General features: G+C 40.2%; 3 protein-coding genes across 5 annotated transcripts; 2 read left to right on the top strand and 1 right to left on the bottom strand.

Moving 5' to 3' along the window:
- Positions 1–67: 67 nt before the first annotated feature.
- dnajb4 (DnaJ heat shock protein family (Hsp40) member B4) lies at positions 68–3,054 on the bottom strand. Its single transcript, XM_026998320.2, has 3 exons — positions 2,574–3,054; positions 1,251–1,828; positions 68–579 (listed from the first exon to the last, which is right to left on the bottom strand). Exons 1-3 carry the CDS (start codon positions 2,782–2,784, stop codon positions 346–348), a joined length of 1,023 nt encoding a protein of 340 aa, XP_026854121.1. The 5' UTR covers positions 2,785–3,054; the 3' UTR covers positions 68–345.
- A 1,301-nt stretch (positions 3,055–4,355) lies between these two features.
- Positions 4,356–9,414, top strand: slc25a24l (solute carrier family 25 member 24, like). 3 transcript variants are annotated; one of them, XM_026998319.2, is made up of 10 exons: positions 4,356–4,487; positions 5,043–5,169; positions 5,594–5,681; positions 6,081–6,192; positions 6,663–6,821; positions 7,013–7,150; positions 7,235–7,342; positions 7,977–8,144; positions 8,558–8,696; positions 9,189–9,414. In XM_026998319.2, exons 2-10 carry the CDS (start codon positions 5,109–5,111, stop codon positions 9,371–9,373), a joined length of 1,158 nt encoding a protein of 385 aa, XP_026854120.2. In that variant the 5' UTR covers positions 4,356–4,487; positions 5,043–5,108; the 3' UTR covers positions 9,374–9,414. The 3 variants fall into 3 exon arrangements, with proteins under 3 accessions (XP_026854120.2, XP_026854118.2, XP_026854119.2); XM_026998317.2 differs by lacking the exon at positions 4,356–4,487 and adding an exon at positions 4,676–4,953; XM_026998318.2 differs by lacking the exons at positions 4,356–4,487; positions 6,663–6,821 and adding an exon at positions 4,676–4,953.
- A 586-nt stretch (positions 9,415–10,000) lies between these two features.
- cope (COPI coat complex subunit epsilon) lies at positions 10,001–14,080 on the top strand. Its single transcript, XM_026998264.2, has 10 exons — positions 10,001–10,139; positions 10,555–10,617; positions 10,808–10,908; positions 11,914–12,066; positions 12,178–12,231; positions 12,417–12,498; positions 12,692–12,847; positions 13,239–13,307; positions 13,504–13,578; positions 13,857–14,080. The coding sequence occupies exons 1-10, from the start codon at positions 10,038–10,040 to the stop codon at positions 13,902–13,904; spliced, it is 903 nt and encodes a 300-aa protein (XP_026854065.1). The 5' UTR covers positions 10,001–10,037; the 3' UTR covers positions 13,905–14,080.
- The last annotated feature ends 7,884 nt before the right edge of the window (positions 14,081–21,964 follow it).

Genomic DNA, 21,964 nt, shown 5'->3' on the forward strand with positions numbered 1-21,964 from the left:
AACATATGCTCAAATTTTCCTAACCAAATTACACAATTCAAGAGAAGAATAAGGAAAATTCAGCCACTTTGAAAAGGAATCAAATTTGTTATTTACTTTCAGACAATACGAATATTGATAGGAATATTGCACTTGCACTTTTATGACCTTATTACAGCATGCAACATATTTAAAAAAGCAAAGCAAAACAAAATAGAACAAAATGCTAAACAGTTCAAAAATAGAAATTGCACATTCTTTATGGGGGTATAGTGGTGATTTGTCAGCATTGTCCCATGGTGGTGACTAAGGGAGGGTGGGGCTAATGATTGGATGGTAATGCCATTTCCGTCAGCCCACTTCCCTCTATGAAGTTGGCAGGTGCCGTTTCAGGACGTCCTTAGCAGTGGATGGCAGACTCTCTGGAAAGGTCACATCAAATTCCACTATGAGGTCGCCCCTTTGCTCAGGGTTCTTAGGGAAGGGCAGTCCCTGTCCGGCGATGATCTTCCTCATGCCAGGTTTGATGACGTCAGTGATCTTCATGTTGCATGTTTTTCCATCTATTGTTGACACAGTAACTGAGCAGCCACACAAAGACTAGGACAAAAAAAGTGGGCAAAGCATTACATCTGCAGTTTGAGTTACCAGCACCTCTCACTGCATGCATACATTAGATGATGCTATTCTGTATTATTCTTCGTGGAGCTTTCACATAATAAACATATTCACAACCTCACTTAGATACAGGTTTAATAACTTCCTATTGTGTAATACAAAATATTACTTAGTGGGATACTGGTGAGATATTGTTTACTTTATCTGCAAACAGGAGTTTATTTCATCTTTTCTTTCTGCAGTAATCACCTTAAAACACTTTTTGTTGGCTTTTACCTTACATTGATTCTGACATACAAGGAGCTACTCGTAAGCCAAGAACAGCTGAAGTGGGTGTGCGCCTGTCTTTTGGCGCTGAACTCATGTCTCTTGCTGCCTTGCTTTAGATATTACATAAGAGATACCCTGGCTAAATAGAGATGGGCCAGTGCTGCCTTACTGTATAAGGCTAGACTAACTAGAAGGCCTGGACTTCAGTTTTTCATTTATTTAATCAAATGCACATCAATATGGAAATCATTTTGTGCAGAACATTATAACGCTGCCCCATTTTAGCCCACGACGTGACATTGGGATACACAGTCTACTGCTGTAATAATCAAAATGATTAAAATGGATTCAGTTAGTAATTCTTGCACAATTAAGAGCCATACCTGACGTAAACTGACGCGCACAGGATACACGATATCTGAGCCCTCTCGTCGAAAGTGGGCGTGAGGCTTGTCCTTGATTACGAACACGATGTCCGCTGGAATGGTGCCAGGTGATTCGTCACCCTCGCGTGGAAATGTGATTTTGGTACCCTCCTTCCATCCCCGCTTTATCTCAATAGTAAGGATTTTGTCCTCGGTCCTCATGGTCCGTCCATCTGGATTCAAGCGCTTGCGAGAGATCTTCATGCGCTTGGTACACCCATGAAAGACCTCCTCTAACGATACGCGCAGCTCGTGGTGGATCGCTGGGTCTTGTTTTCTCCGGGATTGACCTCCGAGACCTACGTGGCGATCGCGAGGGAACCCGTTAATGTTAAAACTTGTAAAAGAACCAAAAGGATCACTACCGTCCACTTCCATGTCATCATCATCTCTCCCGTTGACCTTCCGGCCGAAAAACATTTCGAAAGGGTTGGCGCCACCGAAAAAGGTGGCGAACGTCGCGTGAGGATCTCCGTGGAAGGTATAGGTGAAGTTGCTGCCTTGTCCGTCTGTGGGCCCTCCTCCTCCTTTCAAACCTGAGCAACACAAGATTTACCACATTAGACCTGTGTTTGGAACCACCTACTAGACCAGTCTACATCTACAATATACGTTCAATAAAACCTACAGCTTCGCACAGGTGTCTAATGCGTTTTATAACGTGGCAACCTAAACTCGCTTGTTGCACTCCACGTAGGCCTATTTCTTTAAGAACTTACTGTACCGTTACACGCGCAGCAAACCTTATGAAAACTGGTTGGAGAACGCCATGTATGACAACCCCAATTTTAGACGCCTCGATGATTGGATGTACAGTGCGCATTGACTGTTCTTAAAAACATTTTATGCATTAACTTAGAAATCTAACCGAAATGAATCATAATCGAACCGCACAACATGTTTAATTGAGACACCCCAGTTTCAATAACCTGTAGTAACACGGCTACTCAGCAAAATCCCATTACACTAATGCAGTAATCTAACTATTGGACTATAGCGCTCCTGTAATGTCCAGTAAAATGAGCATTGGATCAGATGGCTAACCACACAACCATGGCCGAGTCTTATTACGTCGGGTTTACTCGAATATGGTTAATTATCCATTAGATTAAATTATTTGAGATATTCGTAGACGATACATTAAAAGCGGGTACGGAATGCTGCTACACAATATATCCCTGAAATCAGTGCGTCAGTAAAAATATTAGATATTATTAATGGCAAATTTTCAGTCGTAGTTTTTTCCTTCCAATCTGCACAAAATGACTAGTGAGATCATACCTTCCTCTCCATATTGGTCGTATATTTCTCGTTTCTTTGGATCACTAAGAACTTCATATGCCTCGGCGACCTCCTTGAATTTTTCTCCTGCATTGGGCGCCTTGTTTTTATCGGGGTGCCATTTTAGAGCCTGTTTTCTGTATGCTTTTTTAATGTCCTCTTCTGCCGCTCCTTTCGAAATCCCCAGGATTTTGTAATAATCTTTCCCCATTTCAATTTATGCGGTCCCGTACCGGATGGTGGCTGATGTCGACGTCGCTGTCAGTGGATTCGATCGCGGGCTATACTGCGTATACAAACCACTGACTGAAGTCCTGGTATTTCGTCCAGGTTCGAATGTCTGCCACTGTAAATAATAATGGTACGATGGTGATGGCGATGGTGTTATTTGTTTGGCGGCGTTTACTCAGTGCCGTGTTCCCTCCCTGTACACTCTTTAAATAGCCATTCCGCCCTCCCTCGAACCAGTGCCTCGCACTGGAATCTGTGGGCTCGTTCTAGAAAGTAAACGTTGAGGCACGTCATTTCCTATATTCAGTTAAGCCAAATTAAACCACAGAAGTCATGAGAATTGATGGACAGAAATATATTATTGAAATGTAACTCGGGGGATCTTTTAAATGAAATGTGATCTGACTTGCATTCATGCACACTTGTTATGCTGTAGACTATACTTGATGCAAGTGTTTGTTACCTATTGATACAAATGTTATCTGTTATCTAGATGGAAAACCTATGGGGTCTAATTGTCATTTTCTGAGAGAGACAGAACTGTTTTTTGTTTGTTTGTTTGTTTGTTTGTTTTTCTTGGTCTGTGAATCTCCTGAGTCATGGTACCACACTCAGGTTTTCCATACCAACAAATAAGAAGTATTTGGAAATGTTTGGTTTAGGCCTACATTTAGCAACAGTTTTGGTAGCCCTGCAGCTGAGCTGACAAACATCTCATACTATCAATAAATGCTCATTCTGACTTGGGATCTATTTCACCTGAAAGACCAACAACCATTATTTTATGTAGGAAATTAGACATAATCACTGCCATGTTTCCTGTGCTGTATGCCTCCACGACTGTAAGAAGGCTGTAACACAGTTTAGTTTCACAGTAGCCAACATCTTTAAGCACTTTGGCGTGTAGCTGTGTAGTCTCTGCTCACCAGCATTGGCCTAAAACAGTGCGTCTAAACACAATTGTACCATTGTCAGTTTACCCTGTTGGATGGCTTGCTGGCTACGTCAGAGTGTAGGAATCAAAGCTGCCACAGATGCAGACTACTGCAGGTCATTTCCTATAAATAGCTTAGTGGGATCTGTGATATTAAAAGACAGAACCCTACATCCCCCAATCTTGGAGGACATGTAAATAAAAAAACTAGTTATCTAACGCACAATATGCCTATACAATGTATTTTAAATAGTAAATTCAAATTCAAATGTATTCATATAGAGCTTTTTACAACAAATATTCTCACAAAGTAGCTTTACAGAAGTGATATATGCAGAGAATCCTGGTGCAGGCCCCTAATGAGCAAGCCAATGTGACAGTGGCCTGGAAAACTCAAGAGAACAAGAGCAAAAAACCCGTAGAGGAACAGGCTCAGAAGGGGAGCCCATCGTCTTTATAGCAAGTTAAAGTTCTATAGCAAGAGGAGCTGTTGGGGGGGGGGGGGGGGGGGGGGGGGGGGCTAATTAGTTGGCTCTGTTTGTTCTTTAATATTAAAGAACAAACAGAGCCAACTAATTAGCCCCCCCCCCCCCCCCCCCCCCCCCCCCAACACCACCACCACCAGCTCCTCTTTAATAGAGTTTAATAGAGACCTCTTCCTAAATTGAACATGTCTTACCCTAAAGTTGAAAATGCTGATATCCGAGGCTATTTCCAAATCTTGGGCTGTCTTTAGGAATCAAATCTGAGTAAGTACTGAGAAGGTGTTTACAGTTACTCATTTCTTTTGTGAATTACGGTCTCATGTCATCTGGATTTCGGCTCAAAAAAGCAAAAAAAAGCCACACCAAAAAAGCCACACGTTCTCACGTCACTGTACCACCTGCTGTTCATAAGTGGAACGACAGCGTACCAAGTAGGGGAAAAAGGAGCATCCGTGAGTGCTGGACGCAGAGGAGAGATTCACATGACTCAGCGATACTCGCGGAGGAATAAATACAGTCAGAATCTTTCAAGAGCGCCACGAATTTGCCCATTATTGCTTGTAGACGTGATACATTTACATAAACCTATTGGTATTTGCTTCTCGGCATGGATCAATTTCGTTGTTTGTTTGATAAACTGGACAAAAATAACGACGGTTTTATATCAGTTGAAGAATTACATAATGAGATGAGAAGGGTTGGTGTTGTATCTGTTGATGAAAAAGCTCAGGTAAATTCCTTTGCTATAACAACGTAATTAGAATAACAGAATCAAATGACGTAATTTGTTGCGAGAATTATATATTTTTTTCGTACCAGATCATCGTGACAAATTATGATCGCAATTACGACGGACGGCTTGATTATCAGGAGTTCCTCAGCTACATGATGGACAGGGAGAAGAAGTGGAAAATAGACTTCCATGCCCTTGACAAGAATAAATGCGGTGAGTCCAATTTGATAGCCTATATTTAGACAACATTTACGCTACTGTCGCAATCTTTCCGCATGACCTGAATCAAACAACACCAGTCTCTTATTTTATTGACTGAATAAATCAGACAGCAAAATCTATATGGGCAATTCACAGAAATGTCCTGCTAAATGAAATCATTAATTCCGTCCAGCTACATACAGGGCCTACAGTGTCAAAAGACAATTGTTGGAAACGGTTCTAGGGGGTCATTTGCACACACGCAACAAAATAAGACATTTGATTTTAGTAGCCTGATTCTTTTTAGGTGACAGTATGTTTCCATGTATCTAAAGTATGTATGCAGTGTGTATGTGTGTATTTATTTATGTATGTAATGCAACAGCATGTTTCATAAATGTTTTGCATTGTTCACAATAATATGCTCTTTGATTAGGATTCATTGACCAGGAGGATATCATACATTTGTTCAAGGAATTAGGTGTGGCCATATCTAAATCTAACGCAGAGAGGATAATCCAGATGTAAGTCTTGCTGCGCCTTTTTCACAGGACGCTGTCAAATCTGGATTTAGTGATAGAAGGAAAATCTCAATTTCACTATCACTGCATGCATCATGTGCCAGAGCCTGATACTGATACAGCTGTAGCTTCAAACCTATTGTACTTCTGCTAGAAAAATACCCCTAAGGCAGGTATTGTCTGCATTGAAACACACTGGGCATTTAGTCCAATATAAGTGAGATATAAGATGCCAACCACAAATAACACAAAAAACACAAATTTTATTACTGGCTATTTAGTTACAATCATGCATGATATATGTATAGATCTTGGATGTGCTGTTATTGATCATGCTGTTGTGTTCACTTTCATATTTCATACTGGTATATTCACTTTTCTCATGGGTCCGCTTGCTGTTAGGATGGATGAGGACAGTTCCATGACGGTCGACTGGGAGGAGTTCCTGCACCATGTCGTGATCAACCCAGTTGAGAGCATTGGAGAGCTGGTGTGCTCGTGGAAGCACAACCTGGTCAGTGCAGTTGTTGCTTAGAAACGAGCCTTCTCGCATCCTTGCACATTCTGGAAATTGTTGGATTGGAATGCTACTGTTGACCAGTCCTGCCCATCACTGAGTTTTCATTGTTCAATGCTCAGTCTTTGGTCTGGACCACCCAGTCGTATGTTGATCTGTAGAGTTGTTTAGACTGGGTCATCCAAGGAAATAGTAATAACCCAAATGTAAAGAGGATGTTCAACTGAAGTTCTCAGTTTCTCAGTCCTGGGGACCCAGTGTCCATCATAATTATTGAGCCAGAAAGAACCGAAACTCTCACATGCAGCAATTAGCTGATGGATGGAGGAAGGGAATACAGCTCAGTGGGTTCCCAAGACTGGAGCTACGAACCCCAGCACTACAAGTCATGACATCATCATGAATAGGGGTTCAGAAAGGTCATTTCAGTGCATTCCACCACATGTACATATTTCTCTTGAGCATAGGTGTTTGACGTGGGCGAGAGTCGCTGTGTGCCCATAGTGATGGCACATGATGAGACAGATGTGTCAGCATGCAGAAACTTTTTCCTGGCTGCAGGCATGGCTGATGCCATCTCTAGAACTGTGACTGCACCAATCGACCGCTTAAAGACTCAGCTGCAGGTATTGCAAGGGCAGTTAGATTTTTTTCCCTTGAGCTGTGATTCACACAGCAGCTGTCTGAACATACATGCATATTCGGCAGTAGTCAGGTTGTAGAATGCACTATAAATCCTTTAAACAGGCAAGAGATATAGTGTTGAATATAAGGTTTTCTGTTGTTGAAGACAAGTCTGGAATTCTGCCTTCTTTAGGTGTATGGATCCAAGGCTGTGTCTTTGGGTTTGCGAGACCTAAAACCAGGAGGAGTCAGGTCTATGTGGCAAGGAAATGCAGTCAATGTGCTTAAAGGCACTCCACAGTCAACACTTCAATGTTTCCTTTATGCCAAGGTGTGTAAACCCCACCCCCAACCTTCCCCCCAAACATATGACCCCTCCCCCCAACCTTATCCACTGTTCTTTGTCATCATACAGATGAGGAAGCAGGTCCTGGGTGAGCGGGATTATCTGTCCATTGAACAGCGGTTTGGACTAGGCTGTGTCTCTGGGGCTGTAGCACATGCTGCATTCTACCCCCTAGAGGTATCACAGAGACATGAAAGGTCTGAATACTCCACTGCCCCTTTTACGTGTGTGTAAAATGTGTTTGTGTCATCATTTATTTTGGTACCACCCAAGTAGTTTATAGCCAGTAGATCTTTTCCTCTTGTCATGAGATGCCTGGAAAGGTGCAGGCCAACACAGACCATTGTGGGTGGCAGATGTCACAAGCAGGATTCAAACCTGAACCCCAGCAGTGGATCACTCCACTGCCTTTATTGAAAAAGTCCACTAAACATTCATATGTTCATATTTGCGTTCCTCTCTTCCTGGGTAGTAATGACTGACCATGCATGGCAGTGTTGGTAGTTGCATTCTATGGCTTTGCATGAATACCAGTGGAAACAGCCGTCTTGGCACATGGGCGTGTTTTTGCAACATTGACAGCATTGCAGTCACTTGTTTTGCGTATATGTTTTGATGTATTCAGTGACTTAATTCCTTTATATCTATGTTGTGATCTAAAAAAACAAAAAAACAGATTTACATGGTTCAGTGATTTAAATGACTTTTGACCAAAGTTTGGCAGTATTAGAGTAAGTTAGAGAGGGAAGGAGCTTGGGGGTATTGCTGGCGTACTGTTCGGCGGACAGATTTGGATGCCACTTGGTCGCAGGTGTTGAAGGTCAGGCTGAACCTGCAGCAGGCCGGTGCCCCCCATGGTCTTCTGGGATGCGCTCTCTCCATTTGCCACAGTGAGTCGCCATGGGCTTTCTACAGAGGCTTCAAGCCAAGCATCATGTGCATGATCCCTTATGCAGGAGTGGAGTGTGCAGTTCATCAGGTAAGAACAGCCTTTGGGATCATATTCAGGAAACACTGGGCACTGTTTTGCATTCATGTGTCTGACTCCATGATCTGACCTCTTGATAAATTCATAAATGTTGAATTCTTTGAATTCTTGAATTCTCAGTTTAATGTCTGTGAACACAAACGGAGTGATTCTGTGCAGGAACTGAATTGCATATTTTGTGGTTGAAATTGGTAAAAGCAATCTCTAGAAAAGGCTTATTCAAAAAATCCAACATAAAGAAACATTTTTTTCAACAATTTGATAGTACTTACATTTTCCAAGATGTAAAATGTCCAAGTTACAAAACATTGTAACTTGCATTGAGAAAGTGTGCTCAAGCTCCTGACGGGAATCTTGTGTCAGTGCTGTTTTTAGTCATGCCACCCTCTCGCTTCTCTCGGCAGTCAATAATGAGCTGGGCGAGAAGAGACCCTGCCAACTGCCATGACACCAAGCTGCTGCTCTTCAGCTTCCTAGCATTTGCGTGCGGGCAGGCAAGCAGCTATCCACTGGCCGTCATCAGGACCCAGCAGCAAGCGCAAGGTGCTGGTTCAAGTACACTGGGGTGATATAATAAATGGCCACCATAAAATGGCCATCATAAAATATGATAATATATTCATTGAAAAAAATTTTAATATTAATGATTATCAATTATTTAGAGTGGGTACAGAGCATGCAAGCAGCCCTCTGAGGGCAGCTTTTGTGTACTCTGAATCTGTTGGTGTTAACCAGTATGCCTTAGCAACAACTCACAACTCTAACCAATATCCTAAGCCATTTTGGACATGGTGTGATACAGTATACATAAGACACTGTTCAGAATGAAACTGTTGTTTCAGAGACATTGAATGGAATGGTAATGAATAAACTCTGTGACACAAAATCATGTCTTGTGGAGCAAGGGTATGGGCATGACCAGTGATTAACACACACAGTCAGTGCTTCAGACAAAGGACTCTTGGTCAATTACAAAATGTATTTATATTTCAACTCTCTCTCGAGGAGCCAATTAAAACAACCTCTGTCTTTCAGCCTTCATGGCAGGCTCACAGACATGCAGTGGTGTCCTTCGCGGGCTCGTCCAGATCTATGAGAAGCATGGGCTCCTGGGTTTTTACAGTGGCATGGGTGCCAGTTTCGTCAGGGCTGTGCCCTGTGCCCTGCTCAACTACACCCTCATCTCCAAAATGGAAATGTGGCTCTCCACATATCTGTGATGTCCAATAAATGTGTACACTAAACATGTCCTGTGAATTTGTATCTGTTTCAGTATTCTTCCTTTGTGTTGTTTTTGATTTAAACTTGTGTTTGAAGAAGCTAATTAAGAAACTGGAACATTCCACTGTCCAATCTGTGATGGTTCACTAAAGTGTGTTCTCCCTATTACTTCTCAGGTATTCACATTTGAGGATGACACATTCACATTATATTATGTACTATATATTCAAATAGTATATTTTAGTATAGTGAAGGCAACCCTTGGTATTAGCTAGGAATAAAAACTGTTATGGATAATCACATAATATTAGATGTTAAATTTCTACTCTTAGGTAAAAAAAAAAGTACTGACATTTAAGATTTTTTCAGTATGAGCATGACTCACTGTGTTGTTACAAAAATTATTTGACCGTTAAGTAAATCTAAAGAATAACACATGCCTGTTTTTGTAATTCTGAGATACATAGGTAAATGTAGGATTCATAGGTTGAATAGGATTCATAGGTACTTGGATTTGCGATTTGATTCAGATTTTGCCCTTGATTGGGATGTTCATATGAGGCGCTTTTTCAAGTTACCGCTAGAGGGCTCACAATATGAGTCACTTCGAAACATTGGACGACGTGGCCCGAGTGACGCGTAAAAAGCTTACGCTTAATCAACATGGCGTCACAGCAGGGAGAGGTTGATGAGTTGTTCGATGTTAAAAATGCATTTTACATTGGTAGTTATCAACATTGTATTAATGAAGCACAGAAAGTGAAGGTAAGTGTGCAGCGTTTTGAAATGACAAGATAACGTTATGGAAACGCGTTGCTGTTATTCATTTAGATTATATAGCTGGCTAACTAGAAGGATTGCTAACCTTTTTGTAGCTGGACAGCAATTGTTTGGATTAATTGGCTTGCTAGCCTAGCTAACATAGCTACCCTAAATGCCGTATCTAATTTATTACTGCATACATAATTTACATTACGTTGTTAGAATAAGTTGTGTAGTGGTAATAAGCTAATTGCAGCTAGCTAAGATAGCTAGCTAACTTACATATCGCTAGCTAGCCTAGCCCTGTCAGTGTCATGAAGAAGTAACGTTAATGTAGATCATACTGTAAGATAATGTTCTGTGATTTTATTTTATTTTTGTCTTAATGACCGACTGTCTATAACACTTTATACTACAGACATCAGGACTAGATAAAGAATTGGAGAAGGACCTTTTCCTGTACAGGGCATACATTGCTCAAGTAAGTTCATTTGCAGTTGTGTTTTTAAAAAATCCACAGACCGGATGTCCCCAGTTAAGAGGAAAACATTATTTTAATTAAGATCTAATGAAAAAGTTCCGAAAATAAGGAAAATTTCAGCAGGCAGACTTACTTTGGGTATGGAAGAGGAAGACTGACTAGAGTTCCATTTGTTGTTCTCACTCTGTAGAGAAAATACGGAGTGGTGCTGGATGACATAAAGGCCAGCTCCTCTGAGGAGCTGAAGGCTGTCAGGATGTTTGCAGACTACCTGTCCAATGAGGCAAGAAGGTCAGCACCCTAAATCTAACCCAGTGTGACCCTTTCATAAATGCTGTGCACTCTAAATGCTAGCTAGACTGACGTGGGAGTTCCATCTGGGGGCTTGATGCTGTGACACAGATTATTGTATTGCTTGATTTTTTTCCCCTATTCTGTTTGCATGTGCCTATACACCTCAGCAATCAACCAGCCAATCAATCAAACAAACCAAATCAACAGATGAGCACTTGGTCAGTTTTTTTAAAAAATAGAAAGCTTAATTTAATAGGAACAATCCATAAATAAAGGAGTGAATGTGAGAGGGTCGAGGCTGTTTGCCAGAAGTGATGGAAACTCTGCTTGGCTTATTGCTTATGCTTTCAGACATCACTTGTGCCTCATGCAAAACTGACTGACTGATGTGAATTAGGCTTGTTTTTTTTTTTTTGTTGTTGTTGTTGTTTTTAAAGGAGGAGACATAAATCAGGAACTGAGCTTTTTCTGTTGTTTGGGCAGACACCTTTCTTTCACTATTTTGTTTTGTTATTATTAATTGGGAAAAGTGGTAAAGTAGGATCCTGTTGTTATCTGTGGGCAGTGTTGGGAAGGTTACTTTTAAAAATGTATTCGACTATAGATTACAGAATATTTGCCCTTAAATGTACTTCGTAATGTTTTCTCTTAATCCAAGGTAATTCAATACTTTACTCACTTTTAGTAAACTAATGGAATATGTTACAAATTACAATTAAGTGCATGTATTGTGTAATCTGCAGTCAAAAACATTTTAAAAGTAACTTTCCCAACTGCCTGTGGTTTACTAAAACATGAAAGCAACATCCAGCTGTAATCGTGTGCACAGGAATTGCAACTGACATCAGCAAAACACAAAAGGCAGACTTTGTGAAACAGGCTAATGTTAACCCCACAGTTATTACATTTCGGTGCGATTTCTGGGGAGTGCCAGGCTGTGTGCATGCACTTCATGGGCGGCTGTGCGGTTAGATCGGTCGTGACGCGGCACACTCTCCGCAGGGATGCAATCGTGGCAGAGTTGGACAAGAAGATGAGCAAGAGTGTGGATGCGTCCAACACCACGTTCCTGCTGATGGCTGCCTCCATCTATCTACACGAGATGAACACGGATGCAGCATTGCGTGCCCTGCATCAGGGGGACAGCCTCGAGTGGTCAGTGCACACCTACCTGACATGCTCTTGCACCATTAACATTTAATGTCATAGCTCGTCCATTGTTTTGTGGTCTTTCACATGTTTGCTGTTTCGTTTTGTGTAATTCAGCATGGCAATGACTGTTCAGATTCTTCTCAAGCTGGACAGAGTGGACATGGCAAGGTACGCAATCATGGCCTCCTAGTCCAGTGTAAAATTGCATGTATTGCATGTCAGAGCCAACCCTCTAGAGTCAACAGTCTGATATTTAGCTTATTATGCCCTATGATTGTGTCATGTAAAACTGGTCATTTGTATATATGGCTTGACGTTGCTATTGTGTATTGGGTGGGTTAATGGCTACATAGGAAAGAGCTGAAAAAGATGCAGGAACAGGATGAGGACGCTACCCTGACGCAGCTGGCCACCGCCTGGGTCAACCTCGCCACTGTGAGCATCATTGTGCCTACAGAATACACTGCAAGACTTGCACACTTACTCAACACTCAACACCTAAAGTCTCTTGTTTTTGCTTTCCACATAGTCTCCATAAATTTGTTCAATCCCAGTTTGTATAAAGCCATTGTTTTTTGAGATTCAGATGTCTTTTATTTTTGTTTCTCCTGTTCTTCTTTATGTGTAGGGTGGAGAGAAACTGCAGGATGCCTTCTACATCTTCCAAGAAATGGCTGACAAGTACTCGCCAACTCTGATCCTTCTGAACGGCCAGGCTGCCTGCCACATGGCCCAGAACAAATGGGATGAGGCCGAGTCTGTCCTGCAGGACGCACTGGACAAAGTGAGAGGCTTTAAAGCACAGGGACGCCCACTAATGGCCGTTGGCGGCCGTAGTCCGACATAGTTTAGTGATTTCCCTCACACAATTTCCCTGCTCTTGTGCAGCTACTCAACCTGGTAATGAACTTCAGATTTGAATCAGGAGTGTTTGGGCAGGGGAATCGCAAGGCCCTTAACCCTCAGTTGCTCATATCTACGTTTGGGCTGCCTGACAGTATCCTAGTCCACACCTGTTGATGGTGTGGCGGTCAGCTGTGGTATTCTGTACCTCTATTCTACTGTGTATGATGATGAACTGCACATCAGATAAACAGAGGCCAGACATCAACAGGCTGACATGTGCTTATATTCTCTTAAATCCCACTCATGAAGCTCTTTTGCATCCATCACAGGACAGCAGCCACCCTGAAACACTCATTAACTTAATTGTGTTGACGCAGCACCTGGGCAAGCCTCCCGAGGTAAGTTTGCACTTGTTTTTTCTCCATGGAGCTCACATCACTTGTGATAGTCTGCTGAAGTCTGTGAGTAATGCTGTGTATATCTTAAATAGATAAAGGCTTTTTTGGCTCTGTGGGACTTTTTTTTTTTCCTGAATAATTTTTTGTTGTGAACAAACAGCCTCTCTCACCTTCTTTTTCTTCTGTCTCTCTACAGGTTACAAATCGTTATTTGTCTCAGCTAAAAGATGCCCACAAGTCACATCCTTTTATTAAGGATTACCTTGTTAAGGTGAGAGAATTTAATCTATAAAATTTGTTTAATATTTGAAAATCATAAAAGAAATTATTGCAAAGAAGAAAATTATTCGTTATCATTGCTGGGAGGGGAAGGGATCGCATCTAGTTGTACCTCAATAATGCCCATGATTACAACCACTGGGTAAATAGTAATCCTGCACACTCCATGTTATTACCATTTTCCCAGTGGATTATAACCATTGACTTAATGGTAATTATCGTGTTCTTGATGTGCCATTTTAATAATTCGCTTGCTTACGCCCCTCACAGGAGAATGAGTTTGACAGACTTGTAATGCAGTATGCTCCCAGCGCTTGAAGCCCACTGACCGACACCTCTTCAATTCTTTTTTTCAAGCTGTTCTGTATCTTATGAATGCTGACATCAAAACACATTTGTCCCTTTATTTTCCTTGTTTGGAATATGTTTTGACTCGCTCATTATTTGTACAAGCATTCCATTATTCTGGTTCAATAAATCCTTATATCATGTTATTTACCTTTGCACTGTATTTGTTTCAATTAGAACTTTATGAAAATGTATTGTGCTTCAGTGTGTTTGGAGATGTTCAGTATGAAAATGTGTTTTGTGGTCCCTTGCTCTGCTGAACCTCAAGAGAAAGCTGAGCAACTCATTTATAGACAGTAGCAACCCCTGTTTTGAGCTGATGGGACTTTTTTGGTCAGTAATTATCTGATATTTGCTGAGGACAGTGGTGTGCAATATTGTGCATGGGAGCAAGAAATACATTTGCTTATTAAGCTCTCATGTCGTTTCAGTTAAGCAACTTATTATTATTATTATTATTATTATTTACATTCATATGGTTTTCATATATATATATATATATATATATATATATATATATATATATATATATATATATATATATATATATATATATATATATATATATAGGTTTTACACACCAATGAAAAGTGGCAGCCAATTTGTGCACAGTGTATTCTCTATGGGAAACCACAGCCTCCCTGGGGGACTGCAACAGGTGCAGGGGAAGGGGAGGCGGTTAAGGCCAGGACAGCACCACCCACAGCTCAAATTCATTTTAGAGTATCCAATCAACATAACAATTGCACAGTTGCATTAATTACACTCAGGTATTCCATTTTAGAAGTGGATTGGATGTGCCTGGCAAAAACCCCAAGAAACATCATTTTGGTAGTCTGATCCTGTATTTGGTGATAAACCCAGATAATTCCAAAGGTTTTATAATCTTGATTAGTAATTGCAGTTTGAGAGCTTCTATCCTCTGAGTGTTCAAAGCTGTTTTTAACCTCAAAGGGCCATAACAGAACAAATTCTGAAATGTCTGTGGAAGAACTAAAAAATATATTGCCAGAAATCATGTTGTATTGACACTGGCAGGGTTCAGTAATTACATGACTGGAGAGTGGTGTTTGTGAAGCTGGGGTTATAAACAAAAACAGCACGCATAAGTTCTTATTGTAGTGTAACATCTTTTCCGGTGGGTTGATAATTATAGCTAATGCAAATGTATGGTACTCACTAAGCCGCTTTAATTCTTAATAAGTAGGCCAAGACTTTACTTCATAGCACTGTTTTGCAGGGCAGCCCTCAAGGATATTCTGTGAGTGTCTCTGTGAGCTTTAAAGCTTAAAAATTATATGCATTTGTTTTTTTAGGAATCCTATCCTCAAATTATTCCTTATTAATTATGAGTGTCTACAGACTGCATGCGATGATCAACACTGGATTTATAACAGGCTTCATCTTTCTTACATAATTTATAAACAAAAAAAAGCATTAAAATTGTATAGAATTGATACATTTGATCAGTGTAGTAACATTTGTATTTCTCAACATTGTATTTCTGTAAGGAAAGGTCTATGTCTTCAAGGCTTGATTTGGAATGGTATTTGATTTCACTGGTTGCCACTATATTTGATTAAAGAGAAAGTCTGCTTTGCTAAGTATTTTGAAAAGTCATGCTTTATGAGAATTCATCTCAGCTTCAAGATTCTTTTTGAACCCTGCACAACTGGTCATTAGCATGCTAGTCGTCTTTCCTTCCCACGTGTCCTGTGTCTGTTCTGTTGCAATGTCCATGGGTTTCACTAAAATAACATCTTCAACATGGAAGGAGCTGTCATGTCAAAGAAAAGCTTATTATTTGCTGTCATTTTCAGTGTTCTGATGTAACACCTGAGTCAAATACTATCAGAGAACAAAGTAAAACTGGTCCTGTCCTTCCAGGCCTTGAGTTCGACACAGGACCCAGTGCTGTTGGTACTTTCCTGTTCTGCTGTTAAATAAAAGTAGTTATGTTCATATATCTAAGCTAGGCTTACAAAATTACATCTTTATTATTCAACAGCAAAGGCTGTGGGGCCTGAAGAAGTAAACCTATATCTTTCTCTTAACGTTGCAGTGCTGTATACTGACACTAGATGGCAGTAAAATACAGCCATATATCTTTTAAAAGTCTGCTGTTGTAGACCCCAGTTGTAGTCAGTCAGCTGAATCTGACATTGTAAGACAAGTGAAGCTTTAACAATAACCTGTATAAGCTCTAAGATCCAGCAATGCTCCCTTTTCCAGTTAAGAATCACCTGCCAGTATTTTCAGTGTGCTAATCACCCTCTAAGTAATCATTTAGAAGGAATATGCTGTTTAAAAATAAAAGGTAGTGCTCTACTGTAAGCCCTCTCAACAAAGTAGAGGACTTTGCTTATGTGCCTAACTGCAAACTGTGTAGTTCTGTTTCGTACTGTAGTCTAGTCTTCTTCAAGGCTGCACAGAGCATACGTTCTGAGTTGCAACAACACAAAAGCGGTGGCCAATAAAATGCAGGATATCTCAAAAATGTCTCCACTCCATAATTCCACTCACATGCTTTCCTCAAACCTAGCTGGTTCCCTTAGTTTCACAACCATGGGTAGATCAATGCAGAGTAGTGTGCTTCGAACACATACACGTCGGCATGCGTTATGGCAGAAAAACTAACGCTGGGACAACCTCACTGCCCCGTGGTTCAGCAGTTATCTGACTAAACAGAACAGACTGCTGACTGATCCCTACTTTCATACTTTCCCAAACAGGCACGGCTGATGCAATTTCTATGATGTCGTGTGTCTAGGCACGATTGGTTGAACATTGCTGATGAGGTAATAAGTATCCACTGCAGTGGAAACATAGAGTTTTATCTGTCTGCATTCGTCTCCTCTCTGCCTACCACGAAGGAGCCACTGAATACTCTTCTGTTCTTGTCTTAGAAGCTGAATAGTTTTGCAGTGTCACTGTGCTTCTGTGCACTGACTGGCTTTAGTACACAAACCAGCAGGAACCAGAGGTGCCAGGAAAGGCACAATGAGGGCACTGGATTTATGGGGCAGTGGGAGGAATAACACCCCTCACTGGACCTGTTTATTTTGGGGTGCCCTGGGCAAATCATCTTACTAAGGAGAGGAGGAAGACCTCTGGGCTCCTGTATGTACAGGGAGATCCTAGTCTCTTCTACAGGTGAATCCTCTGCTCTTACAAATTATTCTTAAAAATGTATGTTTGTACATTGAAAGTGAACTCAAGTGATTTGAGGAAACCAACGTAACTCAAACCATTTGATCATCAATATTTTCCTCAACTGAGTATTAATAACACATTTACTGTTGTGTAAATTTAATAAATCAAATAAATTGTACTAACTGCATTTATTGTCCACTTACATTTATTGTCCATTTTACTTAAAACTACAGAGCAATAGGCCTATTATTTAAGTAATGTAGTTCCTAAGGAGAATTATATTAGCCTGCCTAAAATGCTATATTTACACTCACCAGAATACTCTACAAAGTGTCTCTGCAGACTGTAGACCAGTGAGCGTGTGTTTGAGTCCATGTATAGAATATAAGTTGATGTGTCTGTGAGTTCATACATGGAAATGTAAGCATGTCCTGGGCATGAAATGCGTGGGCCTGTTTCTTTGAGTTCATAAACAGACATCTTCAATTCAATTCAAATGTATTTGTACAGCACTTTTACAGAAATCAAGAACAGTTTTAGATCTTTTTAGGAGAGAAGGTGTAATGTGCAGATAAGCCAGTCAGGTACAGCAGGAGGGTCCATGGTGGTCAGGCTGATCCGAAGGGGAGAGAAGCAGGAATTCTCTTTCAGGGTCGAGCTAGCATCACCATCTGAGGAGACACAGACATGTATTTTACTCTACAGCTAGGATTACAGTTAGGGTTAGTTCATATGTGGACTCAAAAACACACTCATCAGGTACACTCAAATACATGGCCATCCCATCTGTAGTCTGCAGAGAGATTACTTTATGGAGTTACTTTATGGAGCCCAAACATCTACCTGCAGAAATGTTACAACTAAAAAGAGCACCTTGTAATTCATGTAGTAGATAGCTTTTACATCATACTAATTTGGTGATGATATGTTCAGGTATGCCTGAAGCAAGGTAATTAGAGGAAGACAGATTAGATTAGACTGGAGGAGATAACTCCGCTCCAATATACAAATAAGTGACACCAACAGGACAGCTGTATGGCGGCACAGTTAAAGATACAGGCCCTCTCTTTAAAATATGATATTTTCCAGCTAGTAGGTAGGTGGCAATTTGTTTAATGTATCTAGTGTATTTTTCCACCCCTGCCACATAGCTGGAATTCTATAATTTCATATTAGCTGCGAGGTAACAAGTATGTGTCATACAAACATATGATGGAGACTAAAAGACCTGTTTTTCAATACAGAGCTCAGTGCAGTCATTGTTCTAATTTAATCTAATATAATGTAATGTAATGTAGTCTAATGTAAGCAAATCAAATTGTCATTTTGGTACATAGTTTTACTTAGTAAACTGCAAAAGAGTACAGATGAATGGGTACCTAAAAAAAAAAAACCACTTCCAGAAAATCACCGTTCAGCACTATAGTTATGTACTGCACACAGCAATGTCAGAACAAAATGCATGCATTTCAATTAATGACTAAATGATTACAATACCTAGACCTCAATTTAAATGTCTAGGCAGAGATTTTGCTTAATATTAGTTTCTCACAAGTTTTCAAGGCACTCTTCCTTAAATGTTGTGTGCTGTGTTTTAATAACATGGGATAACTATCTGAGTAACACAAAATCTTGCATAACATAAGTCAACCCCGTTACTTGTTACTATGGTTTTTTGTTTTGTTTTGTAATAGCCCAGAAAGGATTTTCAGAAAAAATAGTTTACATAATATGTTCAAATAAATTCACCTTTGCTCAAGTATATGCACAAAAATACTTTTACTAAGAATGTTAATTATTATACGACAGTTTATTCATTGTTAGTGTTAGTGTTAGCTTAAGTGACTCCAAAGTATTTAGGATTGTTTCAGTTGTATTACCATATTTTTATTAAAATGTCATTTTAGGTTTTATAGTGTATCTTTGGGAACCACAGTTATCTAGGATTTGACACAATTCATTCCATGTTTTGATATACTGATATTTAGAAATTCTGATTTCTGTGTTTTTTTTCATATAGAAGAATCTAATTATTTACAGACAACAATGCTTTGTATCTGGAAGCGGTCCCCTGAAAGAAGCTTGAGCTAAGTCTTTTGCTATATTTTAGTACTTCAGTACTTTCTTATGATGTAACTGATAGCACTGGACTGTTCCATGTTTTCCAAGAAATGCTGCCTCTCTGTTAAACCATGCTCCAGTGCTTGTCAGTCTGCTGATGCTTCAAAAGAGGACAGTCTCGTAATCCTTATGCAATTAAATGTTCCCCTCTTTATCATTGCTCCAGATGCTGGATGCTTTAAGGAGGTTACTATCAGAGATGCTGCAGTGACCCTGCATTCAGAATCCAGTGCTGTTTTATTCACATCTGCGAATCAAAGGCTCAGTTATCAAACCACATTGTGCATTCTCACAGCTGCTTCATACAGCTGAATTAAATACTGGTCATCAGAAATATGTGGTACAAATAAGAGAAGGCTTGACTGCTGTTTTTACCCCATGTGTTTTATTTCCTGTAAAACACATCCTTTACTTTGACAGCTTAAGTATTTCTAGACTGTCAGTGTTGGATAACCTTTTTTTCTCTTTATTTGTTTCTTTCTACCAAAAAAATGGAACAGCCACACACATTTTTCATCTTTGTAAAATCAGGAAAAAGCTGTGTATTCCTAGTGCTCTGTTGAAGTTTCAGTTACAGATGCATGCTTTCTAGGTGTTACTTCACTTGGTTGAGGAAAGTACTCATCTCATAGCCATGTTGTTTGACATATCCTAGGACATTACAATGTGCAAACACACCCTGATCTATGTCACACTGTCAGTTATTCTTATGAACCCCTCTAAATAAACACCTCCTTCTCCGGGGCTCAGAGGAAGCTTCTGAGCTGTACGTAAACATACGAACATATGAATTGAACTGAATTACCCTGTGTTCTATGCAATTAATGGTGAATTACTCTCAGAATGAGTGTTGCCCTATCCTAGGAGTATAAGCAAATTGGTTTTCTGCCAAATCCACCTGAAAAGACAGCAGGGTGTAAAGGTCACGAGCAAAGCCGAAACTTTCAGAAGTAACTTGGAGGCATACCTAGGGAGCATGCATGTCTGGAAAGGCATTGTAGTGGTTTTAGAACGTCGGAATTACTAACCTCAAAAGGTCACAGTCATTCAGAATCGAGCTCTAAGCCCATGAAGACTGGCATTGTGGTCTGTAAACTACCTGAACCCAGGTTTCTGTCAGTGGGCCAGAGGTCAACTGGGACTTTCTCATTGTCTTGTTACCAGAGCCAAATCCTCTTGAGAACTTGTGGAACTTTATTACACCCATATAGTTTTCCTCCTGTTGAACCTCTAATAGTTTATGCAACACTTTAGAAGTGTCAGAAAGTGAGACAGAAAAGTCTTCTAATAGGGATTACCTTTACTGAAGTAATGAGACTCCTCTACTTCACATAAATAGACTCACACAGGTCTTTTATTTTGTATGGTAGCTTATCATATTACTATATTTTAGGCAATTTATTTGTGAGTGTTCTGATTAGCAGATGTTTATACAGATTTCACTAAGGAGTCTTCCTATTCAATCAACCTTTAAAATGAAATGTTATGCAAAATGTTGTATTCAGGTTGTAAGAGTTTTCTGTGGTTGTGTTCATCTACCATTGCTTCACTTGCCTTGACCAAGGATGTATGTGTAACGGTAAGCGGTAAGTAGGCGGACGCAAGTACGGAGAAGAGCGAGATTTATTTGGGGCAAATCCAGATTCAGAATCATTATAACGGACCAGGGTCATCGAGCCAATGCGTAGAGTACGGGGATACATGATAAACAAACCAAATCACACAAAGGCAAACAGGGGAAGCAGGCTATAACAGAGACTAGGAAAAACTCAGAAGCTAAGAAAGACGAAGGCTAGGATAAACAAAAATACATGGAGTACAAACCTACATCCATACAGACAGACACAGGTTTTCAAAGACATCCAAACAGACAATCAGTCATTCAAACAGCCAATGAACAGCAAGGACAATGGGAACAAGACAGGCTTTAAATACATTAACTTAATCAAGACTAGAAACAAGGAACAAGTGTGGAAAAGGAAACTGCGGGATGGAACCAAAACACACAAGACTGGGAAACCATGGAACATGGAAGCTGGGAGGGACTAACCGTGACAGTATGGATGAAGGTTTAGTGCATACATTAAAGTTAACGCATTGTCATGCCCCAGGTGATACCAAAACAAGCACACGCATGCTTCTCCTCCAGTCACAGCTCCCAATCACTTCCCTTGTTCCAGTCACCCTCTTACTAATCATTGCACACACCTGTAACCCATTTCACCGTTTCCTGTTTATTCCCACAGGATCCCTCTGTCTGATGCTTTGTATTATCCTACTTCAAGATTAATGCTTGGCTCTTGTCTTCTCTTTCTTTTCTGAACTGGAGTACACCCTATTCCCTACAAATGAGTCTTGAATTCTCTATGTTGTTATGTAGGATTCAACATTATTAAAGCTGTATTTTCTCAATACAACATTTTCACCATTCAGTTTCCACTACATTTTCCACTGTGTTTGAATTGAAGACTCCCAAACATTATCCTTCAGCACAAATTATACGCACAAAAATGATATATAAACTATATAAAAATTAGAAAACTATATATATTTTAATCCATTTCAAACTCTTTGAACATGGCTAATGCTGTGTGGTTTTACAGAGGCCTACTGTCTTTGAAGAGAAAATTATTGACTTCCCTTTACACTGGCCTCAAGTTAGCATCATTAATATCAGAACAGTATTTGAGCATTCCCACATTGCTCTAATATGGTCGCCAACATTACAGAAACAGCTGTGCTGAAGGCTAATGTTT

This window comes from Electrophorus electricus, chromosome 18 (genome assembly GCF_013358815.1).
Source record: "Electrophorus electricus isolate fEleEle1 chromosome 18, fEleEle1.pri, whole genome shotgun sequence".
Classification (NCBI taxonomy): Eukaryota; Metazoa; Chordata; class Actinopteri; order Gymnotiformes; family Gymnotidae; genus Electrophorus; species Electrophorus electricus.

Coding starts and splice junctions, on each gene's coding strand:
- dnajb4 (XM_026998320.2), bottom strand. CDS start 2,784: ATGGGGAAAGATTATTACAAAATCCTGGGGATTTCGAAAGGAGCGGCA. Junction 1,829..2,573: donor CGACCAATATGGAGAGGAAG/GTATGATCTCAC, acceptor TGTGTTGCTCAG/GTTTGAAAGGAGGAGGAGGG. Junction 580..1,250: donor TGCGCGTCAGTTTACGTCAG/GTATGGCTCTTA, acceptor TTTTTGTCCTAG/TCTTTGTGTGGCTGCTCAGT.
- slc25a24l (XM_026998317.2), top strand. CDS start 4,831: ATGGATCAATTTCGTTGTTTGTTTGATAAACTGGACAAAAATAACGAC. Junction 4,954..5,042: donor CTGTTGATGAAAAAGCTCAG/GTAAATTCCTTT, acceptor TTTTCGTACCAG/ATCATCGTGACAAATTATGA. Junction 7,151..7,234: donor AATGTTTCCTTTATGCCAAG/GTGTGTAAACCC, acceptor GTCATCATACAG/ATGAGGAAGCAGGTCCTGGG.
- cope (XM_026998264.2), top strand. CDS start 10,038: ATGGCGTCACAGCAGGGAGAGGTTGATGAGTTGTTCGATGTTAAAAAT. Junction 10,140..10,554: donor ATGAAGCACAGAAAGTGAAG/GTAAGTGTGCAG, acceptor TTTATACTACAG/ACATCAGGACTAGATAAAGA. Junction 10,618..10,807: donor ACAGGGCATACATTGCTCAA/GTAAGTTCATTT, acceptor CTCACTCTGTAG/AGAAAATACGGAGTGGTGCT.